We start from the raw sequence: 26,644 nt of genomic DNA on the forward strand, positions 1-26,644 counted from the left end.
TCACAGCTCTTGCCATATATGGGCATAAAACGAATGCTGACATCTGATTGGTCCGCCTGCCGGCTGCCGGCTAGATTCTCCAAATGCCGCTCCAAACTGTACGATACTCTAAGCATAAAGACTCCTGGAAGCGTACACTAGCACACCTAGCTATACGTACTTACTAAACGGTGTCCTCGTTGTGTAAGTCTATCTTAAATGTCTGCGCGTATGCACGCATAAATAAATGTGCCTGTGTGCCTTCTTATACGAATAAAGGCGCTGCTTATATCGTACGAAACTCAATACGTAGTCATCGCATTGCTAAGCGTCTTGGCTAGTTCCTGTACCTGGGTAGAAGAAGATAGAATTTTACACAAGATAAAAGAGTTGCCTAATAGAATTTTATCTAGAAAGTTAACCAGAGTAGGCAATTTTGCAAAATTGTAAAGACTTAGTCAACAGTTCATTCTTTCTTTTCCTTAAAATTTTGGTACAAGACTTCCTTGATGTAGGTTGAAAATTCGGCATAACAATTTTAACAAATATCTTAAGTTCATATTGGAGGTTATCCGTCATGTCTGGCAATCGAACACGGTATTGTAACGTGGCTGTCCTGACGTAATCTGTCCAACATTCTACAACGATAATGAGGCAGTCAGTAGGTACCTGCTCTTGAGAATCCGCTGCGGGGAAAGCGTCTTAGATAACCCAAAAAAATAAAATCCTATACAACCGACAGGGTACAGCAACAAACAGCAGACTTATCTGCATCCTGAGCGATGTGCCCAAGGGTGTCTGTTTTAATGCATTTGAGAATTTCCTGGAGCCTTCTTCGTCTTTCTCTTTCAACCATTCTCTCTCGTAGCATAGTCTCTCTAAAAATAGATTCAAGGGCGCAGGCCTTGGTGCACTGGGCTAACCGCTACGTCACGTAGGGTCTCCCTTTTTCTCCCACATCCATCTAAACTCCTATCTATGACCGAATACATTAGTGTGCGGGAATCCGACAGCCTAAAGTCTAGTAAAACACAGACACTCAACACCCAATACATGGCAGACATAAGTGCAGAACCGTCTCACCAAGAATCAATATCCGTGCAGTTGCTGCGTCAGTGCCAACTTATCCGTCCACCACGTGGCTTAGTGGATTTGGCAAAAAATAGGAAGTTCAGTGCCATCCTGCACGAAGTAGCTACTACGTACATAGATGCACACCCAAGCTCGATACAAATGACAGAGATCGACAGAGATGTATCCTGGTGTCTATGGCCTCAACGCTGAACCTTGAACTCAAGATACTTGTTGCCCTTAATCATCAAGTAACATTATTGAATAAATAATCGTACAACGTATACCGCGTCTACTACCTACCAGTATCTAACATTATATCTACTTCGTAGTATACCTATTCTGTTTCCTTATTGCTTAGATCTTCGCGTCCCAGCTAATTCACCAGATCTAAAACAGTACTTCCAGCGCTCTTCAGGTACGTTGAACTTAGCCGGGTATTCTGTATTGATTTCACTGGAGTTCCCAGAGACCGAGCCAGACTTTGCGTATAACCGAACCACGTGGAGTTGTAACGCCACCGCGTTACTCCGAGACACGCCCATCCTCACAATGACGATGACAACGATCTGCATGAGGTCACAGGATACATGCAATTTTTATAGGTTAGAGATTTGGGAAAATTTAATAAATTTGTAAATGTTTGTAAATGAGGTTAGATTGACGGATGGGCGGACAGATTGACGGTAAGTCACTCGATCACTTTCACTTAAAATAACAACCAATGACTAATTCGACGTCTCGAAAATCTATATTTGATTCTCACTACGTTTCGTATTGTCGAAGACTTAGCACACTCATAGAACATAATCGGTTAATCATTATGCCAATGGCACGAGCGGGGCCTTACGCAAGGCCGCGGAGACCTTGACAGGGTCCTTATTTGGAAGACAAGGTCGTAGCGGGTGCAGGCCATTGGGTTTTGAGGACGGCCACCTTCTTACCTACTACTAGTACCAGTAGTAGTAGTTGTACCAGTGGCACCTATCACACATGCCGCTATCTATCATGTGTTACTCGCAGCTATTAATAATCTTATGTCGACCATATTTAGTTGCAATTACATTTCGACCCTGTGAAAACCGACCTCGATCCTTCATCACACAATTATGCACGTGCAAGTATATAGCGCAGTTTCGATTTCTTTCTAAATCTATGAAATATATATATATATGTACGCGCAAGCTCAGTATCTCTTCACTATATTTAGATATTACCCAAGATGAATGATGTTAATGCGATGACGAAATAGTGACGGTTAATGATAAGAATATTTTGTCTGAGACAAACGTATGGGTCGGGTCTTCACGTATGGAAATGTTTTACATCAGGAGTCATCGATGAATACAACCGAATGACTTTCTACGTCAGAACGGATGATCAATAACTGACAATTCTTGGAGTTGATATTAATTCTACAAGGGTCCCACCCCTCGATGGATACGTCACTGCGTGAGATCATACGCGCGTCGATGAAAGTACAGTCGTTCGTACGTTGGAATTGTTCAAAGAAGGGGGACGCGAGATATTATAGAGATGGGAGGGGGGTAGAGGGGCGGTGAAGAGAATGGTTCATCCGATGCAGATTTCATTCGAGGCCACGTTCCGTTCCTGGAAGTGATCCTGAATTCCGTGGGAGTACTCAGGAGTACTTCCGGTTTTTCCTGAAAACAATCCTGTCGCATGATTATTATCCCAATGAAGCATATAGCACATATCTGCATATTATATGAGTATGGAATTCAAAAATCAAGTTAGATACATTTTGTCTATACAAACTACACTACAACGTATATTTACTATTACTCAATATTTATGGATCATCAGACGACATGGGACGTAAAAAATACACTAGTTAGAACCAGTTGAATAATAGTTCCAAAATGGCATCGCATAGCCTTCCCCTAATGTGCTCGTATATGCATATATCTACGTATGTACTTGGATAGCGAGGATCAACCTTGCACGAGCAGTTGTGACCCAGAACCAGTGTATACAACCGGTACCAGATACATAAGTAAGTCTACGCGTATTTTACCGGTTGCTTACGCTCTTGACTTCGATTCTCAGACATATATGACCATTTCATTTGTACAAGTACGTAAGCACGAGAGAGCGCTTTATACGTTAACCGACGTATGTAAATGAATAGGTGGACTATCCTCGAGGAATCGGAACATGGCCATTCCACGGTTCGCAATGATTCAAGTAAAATAATTATCAAGAGAAGTGTGTCTGCTTGTAAGACAGGTGGGGACCGTGGCGCCATATTGTTTTCTTGTATGGTATTCAAATCCTTTTATTATTCCATTCAGTACTTAACTTCTCTCTAAGCTTTTTCCATGTCCAGTGTCAAGTTTTGTGGCTACACGCATTTCCGTCTGGAGTCGACTCTGGTTTAACGTCGTTTTATCTTATTCGCGATGCAGATCTTCCGTCTACTTTCAATGGCACGAAGAAAAAGTCAGAAGAATTATACGCGTTATCCTTTAGACAATATGAGACGCGTGTGTTAAATGCATTGGACGTGCTTATTGTTTGTTAGACAAAAAATATTATTCATTTCAATCGTATCTTTTTTTTAATGGGATATTACGTAATATCGTATACACTCTGTACGAATTAAGATTAAATCCATGGGTAGCCATGTCGACGACCGGTTCGGCAAGTTCAATGTCGAGTACATGTAGAAGCGTATACGAGTGTATGGACAGTTATAACAGTTATACGTAAAGTTAGATACGTGTGAAAAAATACATAAAAGCCAAAAGTTTATCGACCTTTAGATAATCCTACAAACGGATACCAATTCGATGGGAATACTATTTGGTTGTGAAACCTTACTTCCGGTCGATGTATAGGAGAGTATACGAATATTCGTGTAATGTATATGTTCGGAATATTTATAAAGCATGAGTGATCTTAGGGCTGACGTTAAAGTTAATTTCTTACCAATTGGGCCAAGTGCGATTCTATTTATTGAAGAAAGTAGGCTATGCGGAGACATCGGTTTCCTGCGTTAAGTATAAATATACAAATCAGCAAAATGCTAATGACGGTTTCCTTGCCGCAGGATTCTAACCTCTCCTTACGTATTCCAAGCTTGTAAGTCTGTACGTATTTTTCAGTCAAATGTTTCGTGTGCTACAAGAATATTTGGTACGTTAACCAATGGCTGTGGGATATATTGACAGTTATTCGAAGTTGAAATGTTGTCCGGTAGAAATTCTTTATAAATCCGCGCGAGAATAGCAAGAAAAAGATTAATACATTGTTGGCAGCAGTTGACAGCGGAATCTTCCGACTCCAAACTGGAAGAGCAAGTATAAAGTTATTGAATGATGATCGTGTAGCTTCGGGTGACGACCGACGCCAACCGAGGGCGTTCGGGACGCAATGGCGCCGACATAGATATATCGTAGACGTCGCATGGTGTCTCGTACGTGAATGGTGAAGAATGAAACAGTCTCGAGGGCAGACGCCTAGACGGGAAGAACATGACAGGTTTGGAAGAAATGGCACTCTTGGATATATAGGTAAGCGTGTAAAGGATATAGAATCTAAGACGTAAAAATTTAAGGGATTCAATGATTTAAAAAAACGCAGGCAATGCTAGACAAATGTTCATTGAATCTATAGTCAAGGATTATGGAATTGACACATCCTGTACTCGTATACTTATAACTTCATGTACAGGGTTATTCAACAGTATCGTACCCACCCGAAGCATGATACAAATAGACCCGAAGATAGTTCTACTATAGTAACCAAATAGACCGGCTAACTTAACGCAATACTCCTGAATAACCCTATATCGATAAATATATGAATGCAATAAGTTATAATATTTCACTAGCAATTCGCGCGTTGCTCCTGTAGATGTCATGATACATTTTTCGCAGATTTTAGTCTTTTGTATAAGGTCTGTGATTACGTATTTTTACTTTTATCCTTACAAGTATTTTTTTTTTAATTTCAGTTCTTTCATCATGGATATTCAGCGAATGAAGATGCAATCTCTCTTGGGAGATTTTCATTTCGTTTTATTACCTCTCACCTATGCTGTTCCAGCAATACTCTCAAATGGCTATGCACCCTATACGTTCTACATTCCTCAGAGTTCAAGTTCGCTCGAGAGTGAGGTCACGTTCTACAAGTTCGAAGTGTCATTCGAAGAATCGTACTGAGAAACCGAAGCCTTGTGAAATGAGAGTTTTACGTCTTGCGGATTTGCCCTGTCATACCTCGTCCATGTGCAAAGGGCGGATACGAGAGAATAATTGAAAATTAGCAATTTAAATTAATGAAATCTCTTAATTACGTATTGTCAGAAAGTACGAGAAACACGCTTATACATGGTTATAAGAATTCGAACGTGGGAATATATAGATTAATTTAGAGAAAACCTAAGTTTTCTCTTTGTCCAAAAGAAGAGAAAGAAGAATAAAACTCAGACAATTATTTTTCTCCTCTTCAGTTAGATTTGTCACTTTCTGGCATCTCGCCAAATTCTAATTGGCTGACCTTTGCCATCTTATTTTTTTCTCTCTAAGAATATCATCTGACCTTGTTATCCTATGCCAATAATATGACTATTTGAAGAAATGACCCTGTTGAGAATCCTGTACTGCGACTCACAATTTCAAGTCCTGTCTATAGTATTCAGGTATAGATATATTCCTGATACTCGTATACCTATATATCACGCGTGCACGTGTATGCCCAAGAATACATAAACGAAGAGTAAGAATGAAGAGTGCGGTTAAGATGAGAAAACCTGCTTCTTAGCAGGCAGGCCACCTGTCGACCCGTTATACCAACTTCGACGTTGGAATAACTTCGCTTCTTGCGCGAAGATCTTCGCGATGCCAGCGCGCCTGTATTGCGCCATTGCAGGGATACGATTAAGTATTTTCATTCATGCCAACATTATGGCCCCTTACAAACAGGTACGATTGTCAGAAAGATAAAGAAAAAGAATTATTTTTAATGATTTTGCATCAGTATATCCAGATACCATATCGTCTTATTTTTTTGTGTCACGCGGTCACTGGTGCATAATGAAATTTCGATACTGCGTTCTTATTTAAAAGGACATTAAAATTATCAATTGTGATATTTAAAAAGGTAACTGAGACGCACTTAACAGGAATTCAGAGCACTGCCAATTCGATGACAACAGGCTGAGATAATATTGTACTTCAAAGAGTATTACAAAATACGATCAGTGTTTTAAACTTGTCGAAACACATGATGCAATTTTTTAATTTATTTTACTTCGAGCCATCGCTACTTTATAAAAATAGTATTAATTTGTAGTCCGTTAAAATCGCGTCGTCGGCAGTCGTAAATAAGAAATATAGTATTTCATTCTGTAAAACGCAATAGATCTGAACATGTCGAAATTGATCTGTCAAAAGTAAAATTGCGCGTAATTTGAATGATGATTTTTTACATCCACGTTTCTTGTTGAATATCATTGTAGCTCTACTGTGTTTTTACTATGGTTTCATGCTACATCTTGCAAGCCATTTCTCATTGATTGGATATAGGTACTCTTAATTATTCCCAGAGACCTTGTGGGTGGTATCCAGTTTCCATGTGGTTGACACATCCCTGTCACGCGTGAGTCATCCTCCAGGGACTATGTTAGACGATATCCCAATAACGTACACTGACCCAGCTGTCCGCAGTACCTTCCTGCACTATACTGTTGCACCTCCATTATATTTATAGAAACATCTGTTGTTTGTCTCTCGTTCGTAAAACGACTGCTTCCTTAAATCGCATAATTAATCGCGTATAGACAATATTTTCTAAAAGAAGCCACACGGTCGCTTAAGAGACATTCCCAAGATCTTTGGGCGCCACACTCTTCTTCGTTATTTCTTTTTCTTTTAGCCCAATCCCGGATATCAAGTGTTGGATTTGCTTCTGGTTGTCCCCTTTTTTCGTAGCTTTCAACCTTTTTTTTTTCTCCTAACGAAGTCCGTGAGATAAAGTGAGTCTGGGGGAAACGGAACGTTAAAATATGTATCATATAGGATACATCGTAAATGACCGATGTGAACATTCGCTAATTTATTATCTCGACGATAAAAATGATAACGAAATAACTTCTTCCTTGTAATACGATAATCAAAATGATAAATCTCATATCTAATAGTTTTGCGTAATTCAAACAATCATCAGTTGTTAGAAATCTTAATACCTGAAGATCTTAGATACAAAAATAAATTATTAACGTCGGCTTGGAAACGTATGTACTTGTGTAGTTCGCTGAGATATACAAATTCGGACAAGAGATAAATTACATATGTAAAAAATGTCAAATTCACATGTGAATCCTTAGTAGAGTATTGCAACCAAAAAGTGCACTTTCATGATGTCTATCTGTATATACGCACAGATGTATAGAACATCTACATGGGGATCGATGAGAGACGTCTGCAGTCTGCACCACGCCCAACCTGGGGGGGTTGACCCACCATGACTCACGCCATGGAAAGTAGATATTCCATGGGATCCAACCCCCATAGAAAACCATTCCATTAACAGAAAAGTTGTAGTAGTAGGAGTAGTAGTAATAATAATATTAGTAGCAGTAGTAGTAGTAGTAGTCAGGCCAATGATTGTAGCGCGTGTAGTATATCGTGACTCGTGCAGTGTTATGTGTATGGATGAATATCTATATACTGCAACACATATGTACTCCCACACAATAGGTTCAGAAAGTGGGAGAAAAAATTAGAGACCATAAGGGTGAGATTTCAGACGGGGCCGATTAAAGGTTAGGTTCGTTCGAGTTGGGTTAGGTCAGATTATATAGGCTTGCGCTATAAAATTATATAGGAGAATCAGATGATTTTGAAAATTTTTACAAAAGGAAATCACGACCGAAGTCCAGCAGCATTATTCGTCTTTACCGTACACGTGCCAGATGAAGCGATAGAGTTAGAATCCGGAATTTCTTATTTTTTTCTGCTTATTTCCGAAATTCAAATACCTTTCGTAGCAACGGTTCCTCGTGAACTATTGCACGTCCGTTATTCGCGAAACGGTTTCGCATAACAAATTAATAGAATTCATATTACTAATTGCTCGCGGAGCCCGCAATGCGCTTGTTAGCGCACATGTAACCATACCAGTTTAAATTGGCTGCTATAGCGCAGTCGCTGGGACAGGACCCAATTTTCTGTTGGGTTCAAGTACCTGCGTATCTGCAAGTCGAAAAAATAACGAGACTCAAAGTCGAGGAAGCTTCTAACCTGAAATAAGACAGAAGAGAAATATCATTTCCCGATACACTTTTCGATTAAACCTAACCTCTTTTAATCGTCAGTAATCTGTATTCCTAAATATGATAACAGCAATGAATAACGAATAATAATTGACACCTGAAAGTATTCCATATAAGTATTCAATTCCTGATAAGATAAACAGTTGTGGATAAATTCGAAACTTCTACTATCTTAATCCTACTACTTGACCACGTGGCGTTAGTTATCGTTGGTACAAGGCCAGTAATACCAAAATCGCTTACGTGTCTATAGAATCAATTTCAATTTCTTCTAAGACCCGTCAAAAAAAAGGGAAACAATTTGAAAAGTGTACGTCCATCGATTTTGACAATGAGGTGATTTTAAACAAGGTCACGAATACAAAATGGCCCCGACCATGCTCATGGATGCGCCCTTCTATCGGTGCGTCTGTCGGTCTTTGATAGCTGGAGAAATTGGCTGTGCCAAAGTCATTGACTTCGTGGCTTGGTTTAATTGACTTGGTAGCGCGGTAGTCAGCCAGTCAGGCAGGCGGGCAACAGAAGAGGCAGTGACTAGCAACGAGAGATCTTTTCACAGCGTGCGAATCAAGGCCACTGGCGTGAATGTACGCGGGATATGGATGTATACAGTCTCACAATCAGGGATATACAGGGACGTCTACCTGCGCTCGTGCATATTTCATACGTATACGAAATACGATATCCTCGCGACGATATATATATATATATATATATATATGTATACATACATAGGTAAGGTACACTGTCTCCCAACTGCAAATTTTAACGTGGTTGCCACGTAGAGACAACGTCTTGTCTCGGTAGAGAAATACGAACGTTTTGATATTTGATTTCTTGTAAGCAACGCGCATACGTAAGTAAATGTTTGATTGTTCTTCCCTACGTCTTGATTTTGTCCGGTGTAATTTGACAAAACCGTTCTTTCAGGGTATAATTTTACAAAGCGGTTTTCACCCGGTATAGATACTGCAGATACTGTGAAGTGGAAGAGGACTGATTTTGTATCCAGAGTCACTTGGTAATCTTTGGTGTCGACCACGAGAACAGGACACCGGACTTTATCTTGCGGATGCGTGTATCCTACGCTAGATAAAGGATTTCCAGTTTGTTCGCTATATCATGCGGTTTTCGTTCAATACTTGTCCTCATATATTTCCTGAAATCTATATGCTTCTTGTACGAGAACCTTTACGCACCGTGTGTGTATACCCTTATATCAGGCGGGGAGGATAATTACATATGCACAGCTGATGTATGAAGATACGTGTAGATACGTCTATTTCTAAAAGCAAGTTCAAAGAGAGTAAGAGTGCAGAGGTGGATTTAAAAGACTAAGGTAAAAGAGAACATTTAAAATATTATTTCTAAAGTGTCCTTTCTAAAGGGGCCACTTGTACAGATTAGATATGTTAAATCTCCTTGGTTATACATACGTGTTTGTATCTATAGTGCATTCGTATTAAGGTAGTCCCAAGTAGCTATAGCCTAGCCAAATAAAGATACGTGGTGAGAATCTTACCATATAAGAATACGTGTCATGGCTCCTATATATGTACTATATGTGCTAGTCAGAGTATATCATATCGTCCGAATATTCTTAAGGTTAATTCTTAGCGAGAAACTGAATGGATCTAATGGTTTATATATACAAGATGAAATTAGTAAATGATCGTGAATAGGAGAAAGAATACATTTTTTTTTATATCTGCTAATGGATGGAACATGGAAGTGAACTTACTTTTCGATTTTTTAAGATATGTCTAGACTGTTGCAAAGATATCATTGAATGACGAGAATAAATGAGGACACTTTGGTATCCGATCAATACATTATACGAAACATATGCGACAAATAAACTTTAAATGTGATTTATTACATTGTATACCATTGGTATTTAAAAATATATTCATTCATATAAATATATTCATATAGTTTATATGTACCTGGATACTATACTATGTAGGTAAAGTCATCATATTGTTACCGGTGGCCGGTCGTGAGTAAGGCTGGAGCTATGAGACTTATGGGGTAACGACTAATGACTCACAGAAAATGCCGGACTTCGTATAGATGATTTCTCGTTTACCTAGAATTCGAAAAAAGAGAATGAAACAACGTATTTCTTAAGGTTTTACTACTGGTGGATCTATTATAAATAATAGTTCATCCTTTCTATTAACATTGGAAAATTTTCTATTATTTCAACGTACACTCTTAATAAATATCCAACTTCCGGCCGGCAATCGAAACGTACTATCAAAAAACTCACATATGGTTGTGTGTGGATATGAGTCATTTCACGCATCTGATACTCATGGATATCGTATAACGTAGAAATTAGTCCTCCTGCTCCTTGGTATTTGAGTCAGTTTACTGGGAACATATCGAAGAAGAAGTGAGGCTGCTGAATCATTAGAGTGTACTAGAACTTACTATATGTAGTTATTAAAATGTATGCACTATGTATATACTATGCATACCATAAAATCACTGCTATGAGTATAAGGAATCTTATGTATGAATCATACTCAGAGTAATTCACTAATCCATACGGCAAGTACTACTGAATCGAGAAATTAAGTTTCTGTATTTTCATTCAAAGTGCAATTAGTTATTTATCTATCTATTCTCTACAGAAGTTTATATTATTCAGTTGTTCCAAAAACATGATAGATTCTCACCCGAGATTCTCTTATCTATAGCTGGAGAATGTCGATGACGATGAGAATGACGTGCCACTTGGTCTTGCTGGCCGATAATACACTAAGAATACCATAAATGGGCAAGAGAGTCTTTATCGGGTTTTTCGTTCTCTCTATTTTTCTCTCTCTCTTTCTCATTATCTTTGCTTTTCGGTCTATCTCTTTTTGTGCTCGATTGACTGTCATTCTTCTCTCATCGACATGTTAGTCATGGTTGTTGAGTTTGAAAAAAAAACATACACAAAACATTTGATACACACTAGAATTCTTATACACTTAGATATCGCGCAAATGGCATGCCGTTTCCAATTTTTATGTTCAATGGTTATTGAACGTTTTATTGTACTACAAATTAACAAGTAATAAATGCCTTTCTACGTAGTCATGCCAATAATAGCCGGGAGCCATTTATAGTGGTAATTAGAAAAGTAATTTTAAGAATCCAGTGGGTCGTATTAGAATGTTACCGGTGTTGGTCAGTTTTACAATAAGGTGCATTCTTGCCGAACGGGATACGTAAGAAGAAACTTTTATGTGAATCCTACAATCGGCGAGACTACACTGTTTTTGACCTGCTTTACCAATCGCTAGTACAGCACATGGATAGCTTCTGACAAGTAGACGCAATAGACCGTTGACTGATAAGATGCTTAATCTGTCTTTATATCGACAGCCAATGTTGACTCCTGCTGATAATTACAATATATGCTGATAAATTCAGGTAAATTTCATTTTACCTCTATATGGTGGGCTCATTGTTGAACTAGTGGCGCTCTCTCTATGAAAGGATATGTACAAATGTCATCTAGGAAAATAGAAACGTTGCATAGCTGTTATGCGGTGAAAATGAATAAAAACTGAAATAATCACGTAATTACGAAAAAGTGTTGTGCATTGTACCAAGATAAATTTCTCATAATAGTTTAAGGGACTGATACGCAGAAATACATATATTGGCTTTAGTGGTGCTTCGGATGTTACGCATATTTTAAGATGTAGGCTTCTATGCTGCAATGTGATTGATCAATCATGACATAAACTAGGGTTTATCTGCTTGGTGAGTTGTATTAAAATGAACTATTTCTAGTCATACATTGTCCTATGTAAAACTTTCCTAATGGAGTGCTATAATTATCCTCATATTCGAGGAACAAGTAATTGACTTGTAGTTGCATATGTCTCGTTTTCCCTCTCTACTTGTCATCTAGGCACTTTGTATCTTAAATATTTCTTGTTGCTATCAATAATATCACGTATTAATGCTTATTATAGATTGGAATAAAATATTATGACGTTGAGAAAATGTTCGATTGTTTGGACCACATAGCCAATAGCAGTACCTGTTAAAGAACCATCCTGGAGTAATCACTGTTGTTTATGATGTGATTATGGTCTTTTACTTTCATTTTTAACTTTGAGCTGTCCACCTGCCTGAAAGGCAGTAAATCCAAAACGAAATTGTACTAGTTCTTGTATTCATTTGTTGTTTTATTAAAATACTGTTGTGACATCTGCTATCATAACATAGTATTTTATTTTACTAGACAAAAGCAACCATATGTCAGTACGTCATATTTGCTACTCTTACAAATAGGTATGCATATTACTTAAATAATATATCCATATCATATATGTCATATATACTTCAAATACATCTTTTTGTAATCATTTAAATGCATTAATTATTAAATCAAAATTATAGATATTTATCACTGAGAATTGAATATTTTGTGTTATATGTCACTGTTGACATCTGACGTATGAAGCAAACATTTAAGGAACTCAAAATCTAGTTCAAATTAGTCTTTATATGTATCTTTATCTAAACATCACCTTACACGACCACCAATGTCAATGTAATCTTCTAAATTAAGTTATAACATTGTATACTCCATATACATGCACTCATTGTTATATATTATGTTTTAATATACATATGTATATCTATGGACTACCAAGTATGCTAACTTCATTTAAATTTATATTTAGTATTTTCCCTGAATCATAACATGTTTCTTATCTTTGTCAAATGCATTGTATTTATATTCAACAACAACGAAACTCTGTGTACAGGGTTTCTAATTTGGTTCTAGTCACTAATATAGTCATGACACCATAAGGAAAAAGTTCAAAGGACTAGCAGAGGAGGTATGAGTTGCTCTGTAGAACTGAAGCAACGTAGACAACAAGGGATGGCGGAGGATCCCCATAGACTTGCAGCTATGATGAATAAGTCTCAAAGACTTGTTTTAGGCCTGTTGGTTCTCCTCTTAGTGGATATCATTTGGGTCTCCAGTTCTGAACTCACCAAAGTAAGATTGGTTTAGTATTAAAGCATTACAAATTTTTAAACAACGCTATCTTTATAAATTCATATTTTATTTTACTCTTTGATTATTTGTAGTCATTACTATGTATAAGTAAACATTTTAAAAACTATTTTCTGTTGCAGTATATTTATCGACAAGCAGCATTTGAAAAGCCATTTTTCAGTACCTACATAAAAACGTCCATGTTCACATTATACTTGCTGGGTTTGTGCTTTTGGCCTCCATGGAAAGATCAATGCAATAAACCAGCGACGTACATGGTATATTGCGTTATTTAATATCTATGTTAAGTGATATAACGTAATGAGTAATGACAAATTATATTTTAGTTCATAGATCCAAATGTAGAAGATGACAATTTTTATTCAGAGGGCAATACGAGTCTGGTGAGAAATTTAACGTTTTTTTAAAATTTACAGTATTTTTACATGTGATTAAGATTCTTTTTACTACTAATTAAAGTAGTTTTTACATTAATTTCTTGATTTATTATAGAGCGACCCCACGTTTGTTCCACTTAAAACACTGGATCACTGCGATCGCTCATCTGGCACAGAAAGCGATGATTCTTCGATTCGTTCTGTGAGGTTCAGCAAATTAGCAGAAGTTCGCCATATGTCTGAAAGCGATGCCACTGAAGCTCTTTTAGCTAGACTGAGTTATGAAGCGAGTGTGACAGCTGGTGAACATGCTAAAAGACAGGCAAATAAATTTTCTGTACAAAAAGTTGCAAAAATTGCATTAATGTTTTGTTTGTTGGTAAGCTATTATTCTTTAAATCAATTTAATAATATCTAATCGCCATATTGATTATATTTTATATTTACTGGCGACAGTCATTCATGGTATTTACTTTTTAGTGGTTTCTGGCAAATTATACCTATCAAACATCATTAGCACAGACTGAGACAGGAATAGTGACAGTATTGTCTTCAACATCTAGTTTATTCACATTGTTCCTTGCTGCATTTTTTCCTAGTAATGGAGGAGACAAATTTACATTGTCTAAATTCGTGGCTGTTTCTATTAGCATTTTTGGGATTGTAAGTAACTCTTTGTAATATTTTATTTTATCTAGAAATATACCGAAGTAGATTTAAATTGATTTGCCAATCTTTAATTTTAGGTACTAGTTGGTCTTTCGGATTTAGCAATAGAAACGGGTAGTAAGATACCAACAGGGGTAATATTAGCTCTAGTCAGTGCATTTTTCTACGCTGCGTACTTAGTATTTTTAAAAAGAAAAGTAGATCATGAAGATAAAATGGACATTCCAATGTTCTTTGGATTTGTGGGACTTTTTAATCTCACCCTTTTGTGGCCTTTATTCTTTATACTTCACTATGGGCACTGGGAGGAATTTGAATGGCCGAATAGTCACCAATGGACTTTTTTAATTATTAATGGACTGATTGGCACTGTTTTAAGTGAAGTTCTCTGGCTATGGTAAGAATCATTTAACAACAATTTATTACATTATAGATCTATTCAAGTTCAGTATAACACTTTGAACTGTATTACAGGGGTTGCTTTCTAACGTCGTCCCTCATAGCAACATTGGCTGTTAGCTTAACAATGCCAATGTCAATGATAGCAGATGTTTTATTGGAAAAAGTTGAATACCCGTGTATTTTTTATTTTGGAACCGTCCCCATGCTTTTGGCTTTTCTTACTGTATCTTTATTGTCATATTACGACAACTGGGATCCGGTAATGGACTTAGTGAAGAGACTTTATGTTTGGATTTGTCGCAGGAGTAGATCAATGAGGTATAATAATCTTTATTTTGATCTTTTTTTTAAATTGAAGGGTGCATATTATTCTTCTAATTACCATTGAAAGAGTTGTAATGCTTGAGTAGAGATTTCATTTTCAGGATACCAGATTTAGAAGCCGAACAAACTGAATCACTCATCGGCATAAATAGTGGAGAGCATGAAGCCTAACCCGACAATAATGTTAGATTTACGTGATACTTGTATTTCATGGACTTTTACAGTAGAGGATACTGCTACTGTCAGCGTATGGTATTATAGTACATTAATGGAGAGTTTATATTTAAATTACGATATATTATTACTTTGATACACTTCAAAAAAACTTGAGGTTGGGAGACTAATTTCTGAACGGTATACATTGTATTATTTGCTGTAGGTTAGACTTCGCTTTCAGTGAGAATAGAAGCATATTCCTTCATGGATAGGCATTCTATTCTGTTGGTAGAATTATTCAAAGAAGTCATTATATGTATTCAAAAATACTTTGCTTTATTATTGAAAAGTAATTGTTTTAAAATTGCTTAAGTAATTGATTTTAAAGATACACAACAAATGCGTTTCATTACAGCTTTTGTGAAACATTTGCCATAATACTGCCAGACAATAATGATTGCTATCCTTGAAAAGCTATACGGGCAACTTTATCTATCCAAGTAATAATATTTTTCATTAATTTCTAATTTGAAGAAAAGCATATCACGATTATTTACCAAAATTGTAGTAACTTCCTTAGTATAAAAATACTTGGGTCACCGTAAATAGTATTGCAAAGATTCTATATGTGCCATACACAAAAGTCTTTGTCTGAAAGTATATGAAAGTTGTGGACACCAGATTTGTGAAAATCTGTGATGCATAGGATATTCGATATCAAAAGATAGTGGATTATTGTAGTGAAACTACTTTTTCCCACCGGATGTGATAGTTTTCAATGGTGAATTGAATACAATTAAATACTTTGTATTGCAGCAATATGCTGGCACAAGTGATATGCTGTTACAAAATCACTCTCATCATTTTATTCAGCTATATTGCATTGCATTGTATATTGATGTTTGCATCACTATAGAAGACAAAGAGAGAAAAGAGTTTGGTGTGAGCAATAGGTTTTTTCAATTGAGCTTCACTAAAACTCAGTATCGTGTATAAAGCATAAAGAGATATAAATATGTTTGTGATATTATATTCATTGTATAGATTATATATTGCTGCATTTCCTATACTTTGCATAAACTTTGACTTTCTTAGTTCCTTATATTTTATTTGAACTTTGCATTCCTTATTAGATATGGCTATGTTACCTATGTTACAGTGTTGCGTCCATAGTCAAATAATTTGACATGAACGTACGGAATAAGCGGGAATATCTTGTTTTTAAGATATTCCTAGCGTATTCTTAACTGTATGAAGAATGGCAATTTGATGAAGTTTCATTAAATTATTTATAAAGCTTCTGTTTAAGTACCATTGTTATTCTTTAATTGAATCCGCATATCAGTGTACATTATATTGGTAATTATAGTACGATATCGTTTCATTACGTTTAAACTAAATTCTGTTGATTATATAATTGATTTGATGTATCATAGTTTGCTTCTGCATATTACTTAAAAAACAGAATTAGGCCATACATATTGTGTTTGCGTCGTATCTGCTTGGAATTTATTTACTTGCGTAATTTAAATTTCTACTGATATTCAATTTGACAGTAAATGAAGACTAAATGAACGTTGCTAATAGTTATATTTTATTATACGAAGTAACATTTATTTTTCAAAGATTAAAAATTTATGCTATGTAATTCTATGCAATTATGTGTTATATGAAAGTTCAACAGATGCATTACATTCTTATACGTTTTTGTTTCGACTTTGGCAAGTTAGCCAAATGTTTTGAACTAGACCTTAACTAGTTTTAAGACACTGTCAGTGAGATATTTCGATAGCTTTACATCTGTCGAGGAACAATAAAAGAAATGGTTACACTCTGGACCAATTAAAATTAACGTCTTTCGAGGATTGGCTGGATTATAAAATAAAAAGGAGAGAACGATGTGATCTGCAATTTTGCTACAGATAGGGAGATGAGAGGGTACTATTTGATGTAGTTTTTCAAAATTTTACGGAGACAACAAAGAGAAAAATTAACCCTTTTTATACTTGGACATTCTCTATCCACATATAATGTGGGAACTAATATTTTGATCTGGATGAGAAAAATATGGACCCATAAAATTCCATAATGTTGAGCATTTCAACAGAATCATGTCCATCGGTTAATGCGCACAATGTTATCGTTTATATTTCCAATATGTTAGTGAAACGTTATTACGCTATATGCAAAATACAAGTCTTTTTTGTACTTCGTTCCATTATAGTATTGAATATACTTCAAAAATCCCGAAAAATAGCTTAATATTATGATACAACAATTATGAGGCGCAAATAAAGGCTATAAATAAACACATCATTATAAGCCAATAAAAAGAGAAGTAATACTGTTATGCAGACTATACATATATAGCTGACTGTTCCTGTATGTAATATCGCTGTATATTTTAATGTAAATATTACATTGTACTATTAAGAATAAAATTATATATACATATTATATGAAATACAAACGATGCTACTGAAGAACAATTGTTAAACACCCATCTCTTCTTACGTAGCGATACGCATGCAAATGTCCTTTGCAGAACGTTTCATGTTACTATGGCAAAATGCAAAATATACGAAAGTCGAGAAACAAGAAAAAATCATTTATTCATAGATTTGCTCCAAATATCATTTAATTATTCTTAATGTTTGTATATAGATTTTGCATTTCCTACAAAGCAAATGTTACGGCTCTTTAAAAATAAGTGTTACCTTTATGGAGTTCCACAAAATTAATAGTAGCATAATATATAGTGATATGTGTGATTCTTTTGAAATGGCGTGTCATGATGATACAAGTGCTCTTCGATTGAACATTAAAGGTAAAAGTAGAGAATCAGCATAGTTATCATATTCATGTATTTCATAGAGACAACTAAACTTTCAGTAAACAGTGAAAATTTATTACCAACTCCACAGAAATTTACTGTTGGTTCATTGCGGTAAGTACACCGGCCATAAGTACTTTCATATGTTAAATGCAATTAAATTTTTATCATAGATCAACTAATTTTTACAATTATTCCTTTGAAATGCAGTCTTCCAGCAGATCCTTCGTGGCCTAAAATACCACGACGTAAATTGGCAGATGATGTTGGTGATATCATTGAACCTCCATGCGTTGTTGCTTTGACTGGTACACCAAGAAAAAGTCGTACTATCGTTCGACCACATTCTCAGTTTGTTGGCAGTTACAATGTTAATGAAAAATCTTATTTAACGTTCTCCTTATTTATTTGTATCATGTCAATCCAGATCAACGAGAGTCAATAACCTTGAGGAATCTCTACATCGTCCTCAAAAGATTCCTACTCTTATGCATCAACAAAAAAGAAGGCCAGGATGTTTGGATCCGCGTTTTAAACGGTACGTTATACTTCTATAATTTTATAATTGAACTTATCGTGTCTTATTGTGACAGGGTGACATCTGTTAAAAGTCAAATGACATCGACGGATCCATCGGAACGAGATAACGAAAAGCCAACGGAATTGAGTCGCTCGGCTTTAGTCATTCCAAGCCAGTCTAAGTCAATGACGGAGAAAATTGAAAAAACAGTTCCGGAAAAGGATACCAACACGTACATAGTCTTATTGAATGATTTGGGAAATATTGGTCATATGATTTTATGTTAAGAATTATATTTTAATTGTTGTATACAGTCCTCAAGTGACTCAGCGCGAAGCTGAGAAACCAGGCGAGATAAAAGGCATGGAGAGCATCGGTATTCAGACATGCTGTAATTTGATTGATGGGATTGACATAAAAGTACAGTCAGAAGCAAATGAAATGGTTAAGGATATACGTAATTCTAATGATATCAAAATTCTGGAGCATTCATCTCCCAGGAAGGATTATTATTCCGAAAAACTTGAAACGAAATTAATTGACCCTCAGATACCTCGTCATGATCGTAATACAATAAATTTAATTGAAAATGACAATTCAAAAGTTTCTCAAAAAGAGGATAAATTGTATCGAGAAGTCAAAAATAACGATCAACTAGAATGTATCGTTGTACCTAAGGATAATGGAATTTCAAATTCAAAGACTGTGCAAAATGTTTCCTCAACTTTAATATCGTCGGATGCGCCTCAACAATATTCCCAAGTAACGTTTTAAATAATTCAATAGTATAATTAGTAGTGATGTTTTTCAGTTATCGATTAATCGATTACAACTGCAGGGAAAGAATGGGCAATTTTTATTAATGGTAGAAAAGAAAGTACAGCCAACGTCCGCAAGCAATATGCAACTGGGTTTTTCATCGGTACCAAACTGTCAATACATGACGCAATGCTACAATGTTCAAGTTCCAGTATTAAGTTATCAGAATGTACCTGTTCAGATATCAACACAATCTCAAGCGAAGGTCGACATTCCACCAAAATCTTTGCAGACAGCATCATCCTTACCATTAAATCAAAAATTGAATAATATTGATAATACAGAGGAAAATGTATCGTGCCAAAGTTTCTCTTATGACCCAGAAGTATCCGGTGATTTGCACTTCCAAACAGCTGAAAATAATAAATTAAGTACTGAGATGGCAAAATATGAAGTGGAAACTGCAGATTCCGAATTGTGCTCACCAGACACTCCTAAGGGACAAATAAGGAAATCTGCTTTTAAAGAGTGCAAACTGAATGAGAGTAACAAGAATGCGCTCGATCAAGAAACAACTGATTCAGAAGTGTATACGCAACATAATGAGAAACATAAAACTCCATCGCGTGATAATCACGTTGGTCCAACGAAGCGGCAGCAGCTCCTTTCACATTCGGAAATGCAATGTGGACAGATAAGAAAAACTGCTGCTGCTCACTTGAAAAAAGCTTCTTCGTATGTTACCAAAAGTGAAGAGCCTTTGATAGCGGATTCGGACAGTAATATCGTATGTCCTGGTTACCATCAATGCTCCAAACGAAAGCACACAAATCATTATCTTCAGAAAATGGTGGATGAAAATAAGGAACTTTCCCATAACATGGAAAAAGCAATAAAAACCGTGGATACTAGTTGTATAACGAGGAATGTCAAAAGAATATGTTGTGGAAAGGAGTATCAACGATCAATGCATGATGCTAAGCGTACTCAAGAAATTGAAGGATACGAGAAACAACATATTGAGCAAGATAAATTACCTAGAACCAGTTTAGATATGCCTTTCGAACAGTCTACTGCCATTCCTGCAAAGACTCAGGAATTGTTGAATAAAAGTTACTGGGATTATTACAATAAATTAAAGTCGCATAAGCTAAATAACGGCGAGACTGCCGAGCAACAATATTTTTGTCAAATAGCAATGGGTGCACCGCAAATTAAAAAGAGGAAGGCAGAGGACCTCGATTGTCAGTCTTGCGAGGAACAATTGGCAATTAGTTCACCAGAAATTCGAACATTGGAACAATGTTCAGTTTTATCGAGCATGATTAACAAAACACTGTATGCGCATAAAATATTATGCATTTTTCACATAACGTAAAATAATGTATTATGTGTTTTTTTTTTAGAGATTCAACTCTTCAACATTCTACTGATACAATACAAACGAAACAATTATATATCAATGGCAATATGAAATCATCTTCCGATCCTACTGCTGGTACTCATAGCGCTGTTATCAAGAAAATCACTTCAGGGGAACCAAATGATTTTTATGAGGAATCTCTATTGTCGTCGTCATTTTTAAATAAATTTGAGCACAAACGAGAAAAGTATATGGACAAACGTCTTCTGAAACTTAAAACAATCAGTGAGTACTTATTTAGCACGCAGGTGTAATCTGTAATAGTCATACCGATGAAAATTAGATTTATAAAAATGTATGTAATAATTATTTTCTTTTATCACCAGTTTTCTTTGGATGTATGATGTATGCTATTATTGTTTTTTTACCAATGATATACGACTACTTCTTTTACGATGAATATGACACGTATGAAGATTTGTCTTATGTGGAACTTACATTGGATTACGTTTTATCTTCTTTCAAAGAGGCATTTGGTGGATTCTTCGATTCGATGAATAAAATATTTCTACGGCCGGTAAGCAGCAATATTACTATAATTCTGTTAGACATTAGTGAGCCATGTAATATTTTCTGCAGTTCTTCGTTATTTCCAGCATAAGTGTAGGAAGTGCAACAACGCTGGCTAACATCATAGCTTCCATATTTCTTCCACGACGTTTATAGATATATTGTAATGCATCATTTTTTTTATAACGTTATGTCTTTGTATACTTTATGTAGTTTTTGCATTCTTATTCATTACTATTCTTATTCATACCTATGTACATGTATTTATGATTAAACTTTTATTTCAAAACAATCAAAAGTGAGTCTATAAATTTAGTTACAATGTTTGACGGGCCATTAATTTAATCCTGGTACTTTTAAACCACCTGACCCAATTGATGACTGAAGTGCATCAGGAAATAAAAGCGGTCGTAAAGATTGTAATAAACCAAAAGATATTGGATTTCCAAATCTCAAAAATACGGGTTGCATTCCACCAAGTCTTGCTGAAAATATTGAGTGTTAAATTGTATAAACGGTGGACTACTATATTTTCGTGTTCATTGTATTGTCTGCCACATAACATTTATGCAACATTTTTCAAATTCAAAAAAAAGTTGCGCTGTAACTTCCGGACATGCTCTGTGCAAGAAACGAAGCCATTGCTATGGTCGGTGATTTGCAGCCACGGATATTGGAGGGGGAACGAACTGTCTATATAGTCACAGCGCGCACGTTGCGTTCGGTCATTTTGTCCCGCGACATCTGATACGTTGGTTGTGGTGTTCACTTGTCACGAAGAAGCTACGTTATCGGCAACAAGGAAGTCTTGTTCACATAGTTTCTAAGTCATATCTTATGATCATCGGTTGTTTGAAAACTCAAAGAATCCTCGTGAAAATACAAATACACTCAAACAATGGCAGACTATGTCATCTATGGCACGAAACCGACTGATGTTCCGGTACCCGATGATGGTCATTCTGCTGCTCAGTTATTCGCCTCAGGAGACGGTCTCACATACAATGATTTCATTATTCTACCGGGTTATATCGATTTTACTGCCGACGAGGTAGATCTCTCTTCTCCGCTGACCAAAAAAGTTGTAATTAAAGCTCCACTCGTTTCGTCCCCTATGGACACTGTTACTGAATCCGACATGGCCATTGCCATGGCTCTTTGCGGTGGCATCGGTATCATACATCATAATTGTTCACCCGAGTATCAGGCTACTGAAGTGCAAAAGGTAAGTGGATTTTAAACACTTTGAGAAATTCTGGAACAGTTAAAAAACATTGCTTTAAACATCCACTTATTTCACATTAAAAGTTAATTATGTCACGTGCGAATCACTTCAAACTTTGAATCACTTTGATGTATTTGATTGGCTGTCTATCATATGAAATTTCAAAGCTTCACATTTGACTCTGTATGAAATACCTATTCATAGAGTTTTTTCAATAAGTTATATGGTTTATTCTATAAGGTCGTAAGTTATTTTACACACAAATAACTAGTCATTTAAAATATACTTCTAAACTGGAGACATTTATACTCTTAGCTCTGAATATAATTGCCAACATTAAGTTTATTAATTACATACCTGATATATTATATGTGTTGCATATACATTATATTACATTAAATTACTTATGATGGATAATGCAAATTTTTATAATAAGGTTAATACCAACGTTTCTTCATGTTTACAATTGTATCTAATTGAGTATTACCTGTAAGTTGAATACATAAAGTCGTTAACCTTCCATCCATTCACTTAGCTCTATTCTCCTTGACAGGTCTTGCTTGCGAAAAAAATGCAAGGCTAGAATATACTATCATAATATCTATTTATATTTTTTGTAACTAGGTGATTAATATTATACTGAACTGTGTGTTTATAGGTAAAAAAATATAAGCATGGTTTCATTAGAGATCCTGTTGTATTATCTCCAAATCACACGGTCAGTGATGTTCTCAATGTTAAAGCAGAGCATGGATTCTGTGGTGTCCCCATCACAGAAAATGGAAAGCTTGGAGGTAAACTTGTTGGTATTGTTACATCTAGAGATATTGATTTTCTTGAAGATTCACCGAACCAACAAAATCTAAAGCTAGAATCTGTAATGACAAAATTTGAAAACTTAATTACTGCAACATCTGGTGTAACCTTGCAAGAAGCTAATGTCATTTTGGAAAAATCAAAGAAGGGTAAATTGCCCATCATAAATGAAAAATGTGAACTTGTATCCTTGATGGCGAGAACCGATTTAAAGAAAAATCGCAGCTATCCAAATGCTAGTAAAGATGAAAACAAACAATTGTTAGTTGGAGCAGCAATCGGAACGCGTGCTGAAGATAGGCAAAGGTTACAGTTGTTAGCATCAGCTGGCGTTGACGTAGTTGTACTTGATTCGTCTCAAGGCAACTCAAAATATCAAATCGAAATGATTAAATATATCAAATCGAAATTCCCTGAACTTCAAATTATTGCTGGTAACGTGGTAACGACGATGCAAGCGAAGAATCTCATAGATGCTGGCGCTGATGGTTTACGTGTGGGTATGGGATCTGGATCAATCTGTATTACACAGGAAGTTATGGCGGTTGGTCGACCACAGGCTACAGCGGTGTACAAAGTCTCTGAATATGCCAGGAAATTTGGAGTCCCAGTTATTGCTGATGGAGGTATACAATCCATTGGACATATCATCAAAGGACTTAGCTTAGGTGCTAGTACAGTTATGATGGGATCTCTATTAGCTGGCACATCTGAAGCACCAGGAGAATACTTTTTCAGCGATGGAGTGCGCTTGAAAAAGTATCGTGGGATGGGATCCCTGGAAGCTATGAATCGCAAAGATGCCAAAGGTTCTGCTATGGATAGATACTTTCACAATGAAATGGATAAAATGAAAGTAGCTCAGGGCGTCAGTGGATCAATTGTTGACAAAGGAACTATATTGAAATTCCTTCCCTATTTGCAATGTGGAATTAAACATGGCTGTCAAGACATTGGAGTAAAATCACTGTCAGCTTTAAGATCTATGATGTATAGTGGAGAATTAAAATTTGAAAGAAGGACACATTCGGCTCAACAAGAAGGAAATGTTCATGGTTTGTTCTCATATGAAAAAAGGCTCTTTTAAACATGGATTCAAACTAATCTGTATATTGTAAAAAGTACCTGCATTTCTTTACATGTGACTTACGTCGCAGGTAAAGGAAGAGACGGTTTGTAAGCGATCGAAGTAACTTGATAATATTTTTCGGATATTATTCTCGATTGCAAGTACAGCCGTGGATTTAACAATTCCTCGAATGCCAATTGAAAATGAAAAACTGACATTGGTGAGGGATTTTATCACTGTTAGATCCATTAGAATTGATAGCAAAGTCTTTCCATATTATAGATGCAAGATATTCTATAAGCACTTACATAATGATACATAAGAGCCTTTCTGTATATTTGTATAGAGTAGGTCAATTGTATATGAGATTTTATGAATGTCATGTTTTATCCATAATTTACCATGACCTGATTCATCTATGATTAGTAAAGCAGTATATGAACAGTTGATATTATGATAATAATTTTTTGGGCAGAGAAAGTATAAAATTATGGATCAGCTAAATTACTGAATTTTTGTTTGACGACTGAAGTATATTCATCAATACATTTTATAAAATTAACAACTGCTTGATTGCTAATAACGTTTACAACAATTACGGAAGTGCGTAATACAGTATTTTATCGTTATACCGTTATATTAATGTTATTCTTTGCAATTAGGTGAGCTTCCATTAAAGTGATTTCATATCCGATGCTGTTTAAAAAACAATTATCTCATCTTTTGTGTTTATTTTGAAGCAGATGGATAATCGGGGGTTAAAAAAGGAATCTTTTACACCGAAATATTTGACTAAGTCAATACATTTTATAATTTTACTATTGTAATGTGAAGCATTGTATAAGTGCAAATTTTATTCAACACTGCAAAACATATTTTGTAAAGATATAATGACCAACTGTATGTCTAAAATTATAAATCAATGTTGAAAGTATAAAATATGCGTTACGTGTTCTTTACCTTCCGTTAATCCAATTCTATCCTAATGCAATAGTACGTCAGAAAATCAATTCTAGATAAAGAAACTCAAGAATATATACAATACTGCAGAAAATTTCTAGAGACTTTGGATAAAATCTTTTTCCAAGAATATAGTATATGAATTATTGTAATTAATAACTCTTTACAATAGTCGAAAAATATTAGAATTTAATTTCTTAAAAGTACAGTGCTGCCGTCCGCGTCACTTTACATAAATAGTATTATATACAATACACGTAACCTTACGCGTAGAACATATTTTGCACAGAAATCGTATTGTAATTTAACATAATGGTTTTATGCAATGTAAAATGTGTAGAAAACATTTCCAAATATCTGAATGTTGCTCCTGGAAAACTATATGTCTCCAAAAATAATGTAAGCATCATGAATTTTATTTTATTAAAGAATAAATTAACATATGTCAATATGTGAATAATAGGTTGTTGCTGCCAAAGATCTATTAGAAAAGGAATCCCTTGAAGGTTTTAGTACAATAGTGCAAACTCTAGTAAAGCTCTCTAAGTTTTCTAATATACTTGGAAAGGATGCAGTTACTCAAGCTCTAACTCGACAATGGTTGGAGTATGTAGTTCTCAATGTAAACTACGCTGACAATTTGAAGAATGTAAAGAGGATCTTAAAGGTATTTCAGTTCAGGCTAGATAACCCTAATCAAAATGTTATTAATATGAGTTTTACATTATATTCACAGGAATTAAACTTGATTTTAAGAAAATCTACATACATAACAGGAACAGAGAAGACTGTAGCTGATGTTGTACTTTACTACGCCCTACATTCAATAATGGTAATAACCCAAAGTATAGATTGAAGTCTGAGACTAAAGAATCCATATAAAGAGATATGGATCAATGAAATCCATTATGACTGCCCTTACTTGTTACAGCAAGGATTAACCCATCAGGAAAAGGCAGAATATGTCAATGTGTCAAGGTGGTTTGATAATATTCAGCAAGATGAGAAATTGCGACAGGAATTGGAACTTATTAATTTTAATCTACTTAATTTGTACTTGTAATAAAATTAAGATACATTTAAATACATAAGTGCTAAAAAATATTATAGGACTAGTAGATCATTAGACCCCACGCAGTACATCTATAAAATTATTATTTCTGATAATGATTTCATTATTCTCCGAGTAGTATCTCATAAATATTCTTTCAAA

General features: G+C 35.5%; 4 protein-coding genes and 2 long non-coding RNA genes across 23 annotated transcripts; 5 read left to right on the plus strand and 1 right to left on the minus strand.

Moving 5' to 3' along the window:
- The first annotated feature begins 2,873 nt into the window (after positions 1–2,873).
- On the plus strand, positions 2,874–10,216 carry LOC107268988. Of its 2 annotated transcripts, none has more exons than XR_003060069.1 (3): positions 2,874–3,067; positions 4,404–4,586; positions 5,030–5,655. It is a non-coding gene; the product is annotated as an uncharacterized LOC107268988 (long non-coding RNA). The 2 variants fall into 2 exon arrangements; XR_001537960.2 differs by lacking the exon at positions 2,874–3,067 and adding an exon at positions 9,317–10,216 and having other exon boundaries at positions 3,347–4,586; positions 5,030–9,206.
- Positions 10,217–10,245: 29 nt separating this feature from the next.
- LOC107268989 lies at positions 10,246–11,162 on the minus strand. Its single transcript, XR_001537961.2, has 3 exons — positions 11,035–11,162; positions 10,623–10,726; positions 10,246–10,439 (listed from the first exon to the last, which is right to left on the minus strand). It is a non-coding gene; the product is annotated as an uncharacterized LOC107268989 (long non-coding RNA).
- Positions 11,163–11,642: 480 nt separating this feature from the next.
- Positions 11,643–17,782, plus strand: LOC107268980 (solute carrier family 35 member F5). Of its 9 annotated transcripts, none has more exons than XM_025086316.1 (11): positions 11,812–12,112; positions 12,328–12,515; positions 12,600–12,649; positions 13,129–13,367; positions 13,508–13,645; positions 13,715–13,771; positions 13,881–14,144; positions 14,246–14,428; positions 14,512–14,831; positions 14,909–15,154; positions 15,247–17,782. In XM_025086316.1, the coding sequence occupies exons 4-11, from the start codon at positions 13,206–13,208 to the stop codon at positions 15,329–15,331; spliced, it is 1,455 nt and encodes a 484-aa protein (XP_024942084.1). In that variant the 5' UTR covers positions 11,812–12,112; positions 12,328–12,515; positions 12,600–12,649; positions 13,129–13,205; the 3' UTR covers positions 15,332–17,782. The 9 variants fall into 9 exon arrangements, with proteins under 9 accessions (XP_024942086.1, XP_024942084.1, XP_024942085.1 ...); XM_025086317.1 differs by having other exon boundaries at positions 13,149–13,367; XM_015742331.2 differs by having other exon boundaries at positions 12,328–12,649; positions 13,149–13,367.
- Positions 17,783–17,898: 116 nt separating this feature from the next.
- Positions 17,899–21,653, plus strand: LOC107269000. Of its 8 annotated transcripts, none has more exons than XM_025086299.1 (11): positions 17,899–18,143; positions 18,191–18,263; positions 18,360–18,500; positions 18,577–18,687; positions 18,743–18,901; positions 18,984–19,113; positions 19,219–19,431; positions 19,508–20,766; positions 20,835–21,076; positions 21,178–21,368; positions 21,431–21,653. In XM_025086299.1, the coding sequence occupies exons 1-11, from the start codon at positions 18,038–18,040 to the stop codon at positions 21,515–21,517; spliced, it is 2,712 nt and encodes a 903-aa protein (XP_024942067.1). In that variant the 5' UTR covers positions 17,899–18,037; the 3' UTR covers positions 21,518–21,653. The 8 variants fall into 8 exon arrangements, with proteins under 8 accessions (XP_024942067.1, XP_024942068.1, XP_024942064.1 ...); XM_025086300.1 differs by having other exon boundaries at positions 18,984–19,101; XM_025086296.1 differs by having other exon boundaries at positions 18,984–19,431.
- Positions 21,654–22,071: 418 nt separating this feature from the next.
- Positions 22,072–25,410, plus strand: LOC107268997 (inosine-5'-monophosphate dehydrogenase). The gene is made up of 2 exons (XM_015742366.2): positions 22,072–22,586; positions 23,245–25,410. Exons 1-2 carry the CDS (start codon positions 22,260–22,262, stop codon positions 24,487–24,489), a joined length of 1,572 nt encoding a protein of 523 aa, XP_015597852.1. The 5' UTR covers positions 22,072–22,259; the 3' UTR covers positions 24,490–25,410.
- Positions 25,411–25,657: 247 nt separating this feature from the next.
- Positions 25,658–26,538, plus strand: LOC107269002 (eukaryotic translation elongation factor 1 epsilon-1). Of its 2 annotated transcripts, XM_015742375.2 has the most exons (4): positions 25,662–25,830; positions 25,895–26,098; positions 26,168–26,263; positions 26,363–26,538. In XM_015742375.2, exons 1-4 carry the CDS (start codon positions 25,744–25,746, stop codon positions 26,492–26,494), a joined length of 519 nt encoding a protein of 172 aa, XP_015597861.1. In that variant the 5' UTR covers positions 25,662–25,743; the 3' UTR covers positions 26,495–26,538. The 2 variants fall into 2 exon arrangements, with proteins under 2 accessions (XP_015597860.1, XP_015597861.1); XM_015742374.2 differs by having other exon boundaries at positions 25,658–25,830; positions 25,895–26,263.
- The last annotated feature ends 106 nt before the right edge of the window (positions 26,539–26,644 follow it).

The sequence above is a fragment of the Cephus cinctus genome, unplaced genomic scaffold (genome assembly GCF_000341935.2).
Source record: "Cephus cinctus unplaced genomic scaffold, Ccin1 Ccin1_scaffold0597, whole genome shotgun sequence".
Lineage (NCBI taxonomy): Eukaryota > Metazoa > Arthropoda > Insecta > Hymenoptera > Cephidae > Cephus > Cephus cinctus.

Bases quoted from the DNA above. Each gene is read 5' to 3' on its own strand.
- LOC107268980 (XM_025086318.1), top strand. From the start codon at position 13,206: ATGAGTTGCTCTGTAGAACTGAAGCAACGTAGACAACAAGGGATGGCG. The intron at 14,832-14,908 runs GTAAGAATCATT...ACTGTATTACAG, and splicing joins AGTGAAGTTCTCTGGCTATG to GGGTTGCTTTCTAACGTCGT. The intron at 15,155-15,246 runs GTATAATAATCT...ATGCTTGAGTAG, and splicing joins CGCAGGAGTAGATCAATGAG to AGATTTCATTTTCAGGATAC.
- LOC107269000 (XM_025086296.1), top strand. From the start codon at position 18,038: ATGGAGTTCCACAAAATTAATAGTAGCATAATATATAGTGATATGTGT. The intron at 18,501-18,576 runs GTTTGTTGGCAG...ATGTCAATCCAG, and splicing joins ATCGTTCGACCACATTCTCA to ATCAACGAGAGTCAATAACC. The intron at 21,077-21,177 runs GTGAGTACTTAT...TTTTATCACCAG, and splicing joins TCTGAAACTTAAAACAATCA to TTTTCTTTGGATGTATGATG.
- LOC107268997 (XM_015742366.2), top strand. From the start codon at position 22,260: ATGGCAGACTATGTCATCTATGGCACGAAACCGACTGATGTTCCGGTA. The intron at 22,587-23,244 runs GTAAGTGGATTT...GTGTGTTTATAG, and splicing joins AGGCTACTGAAGTGCAAAAG to GTAAAAAAATATAAGCATGG.
- LOC107269002 (XM_015742374.2), top strand. From the start codon at position 25,744: ATGGTTTTATGCAATGTAAAATGTGTAGAAAACATTTCCAAATATCTG. The intron at 25,831-25,894 runs GTAAGCATCATG...TGTGAATAATAG, and splicing joins TATATGTCTCCAAAAATAAT to GTTGTTGCTGCCAAAGATCT. The intron at 26,264-26,362 runs GTAATAACCCAA...TACTTGTTACAG, and splicing joins ACGCCCTACATTCAATAATG to CAAGGATTAACCCATCAGGA.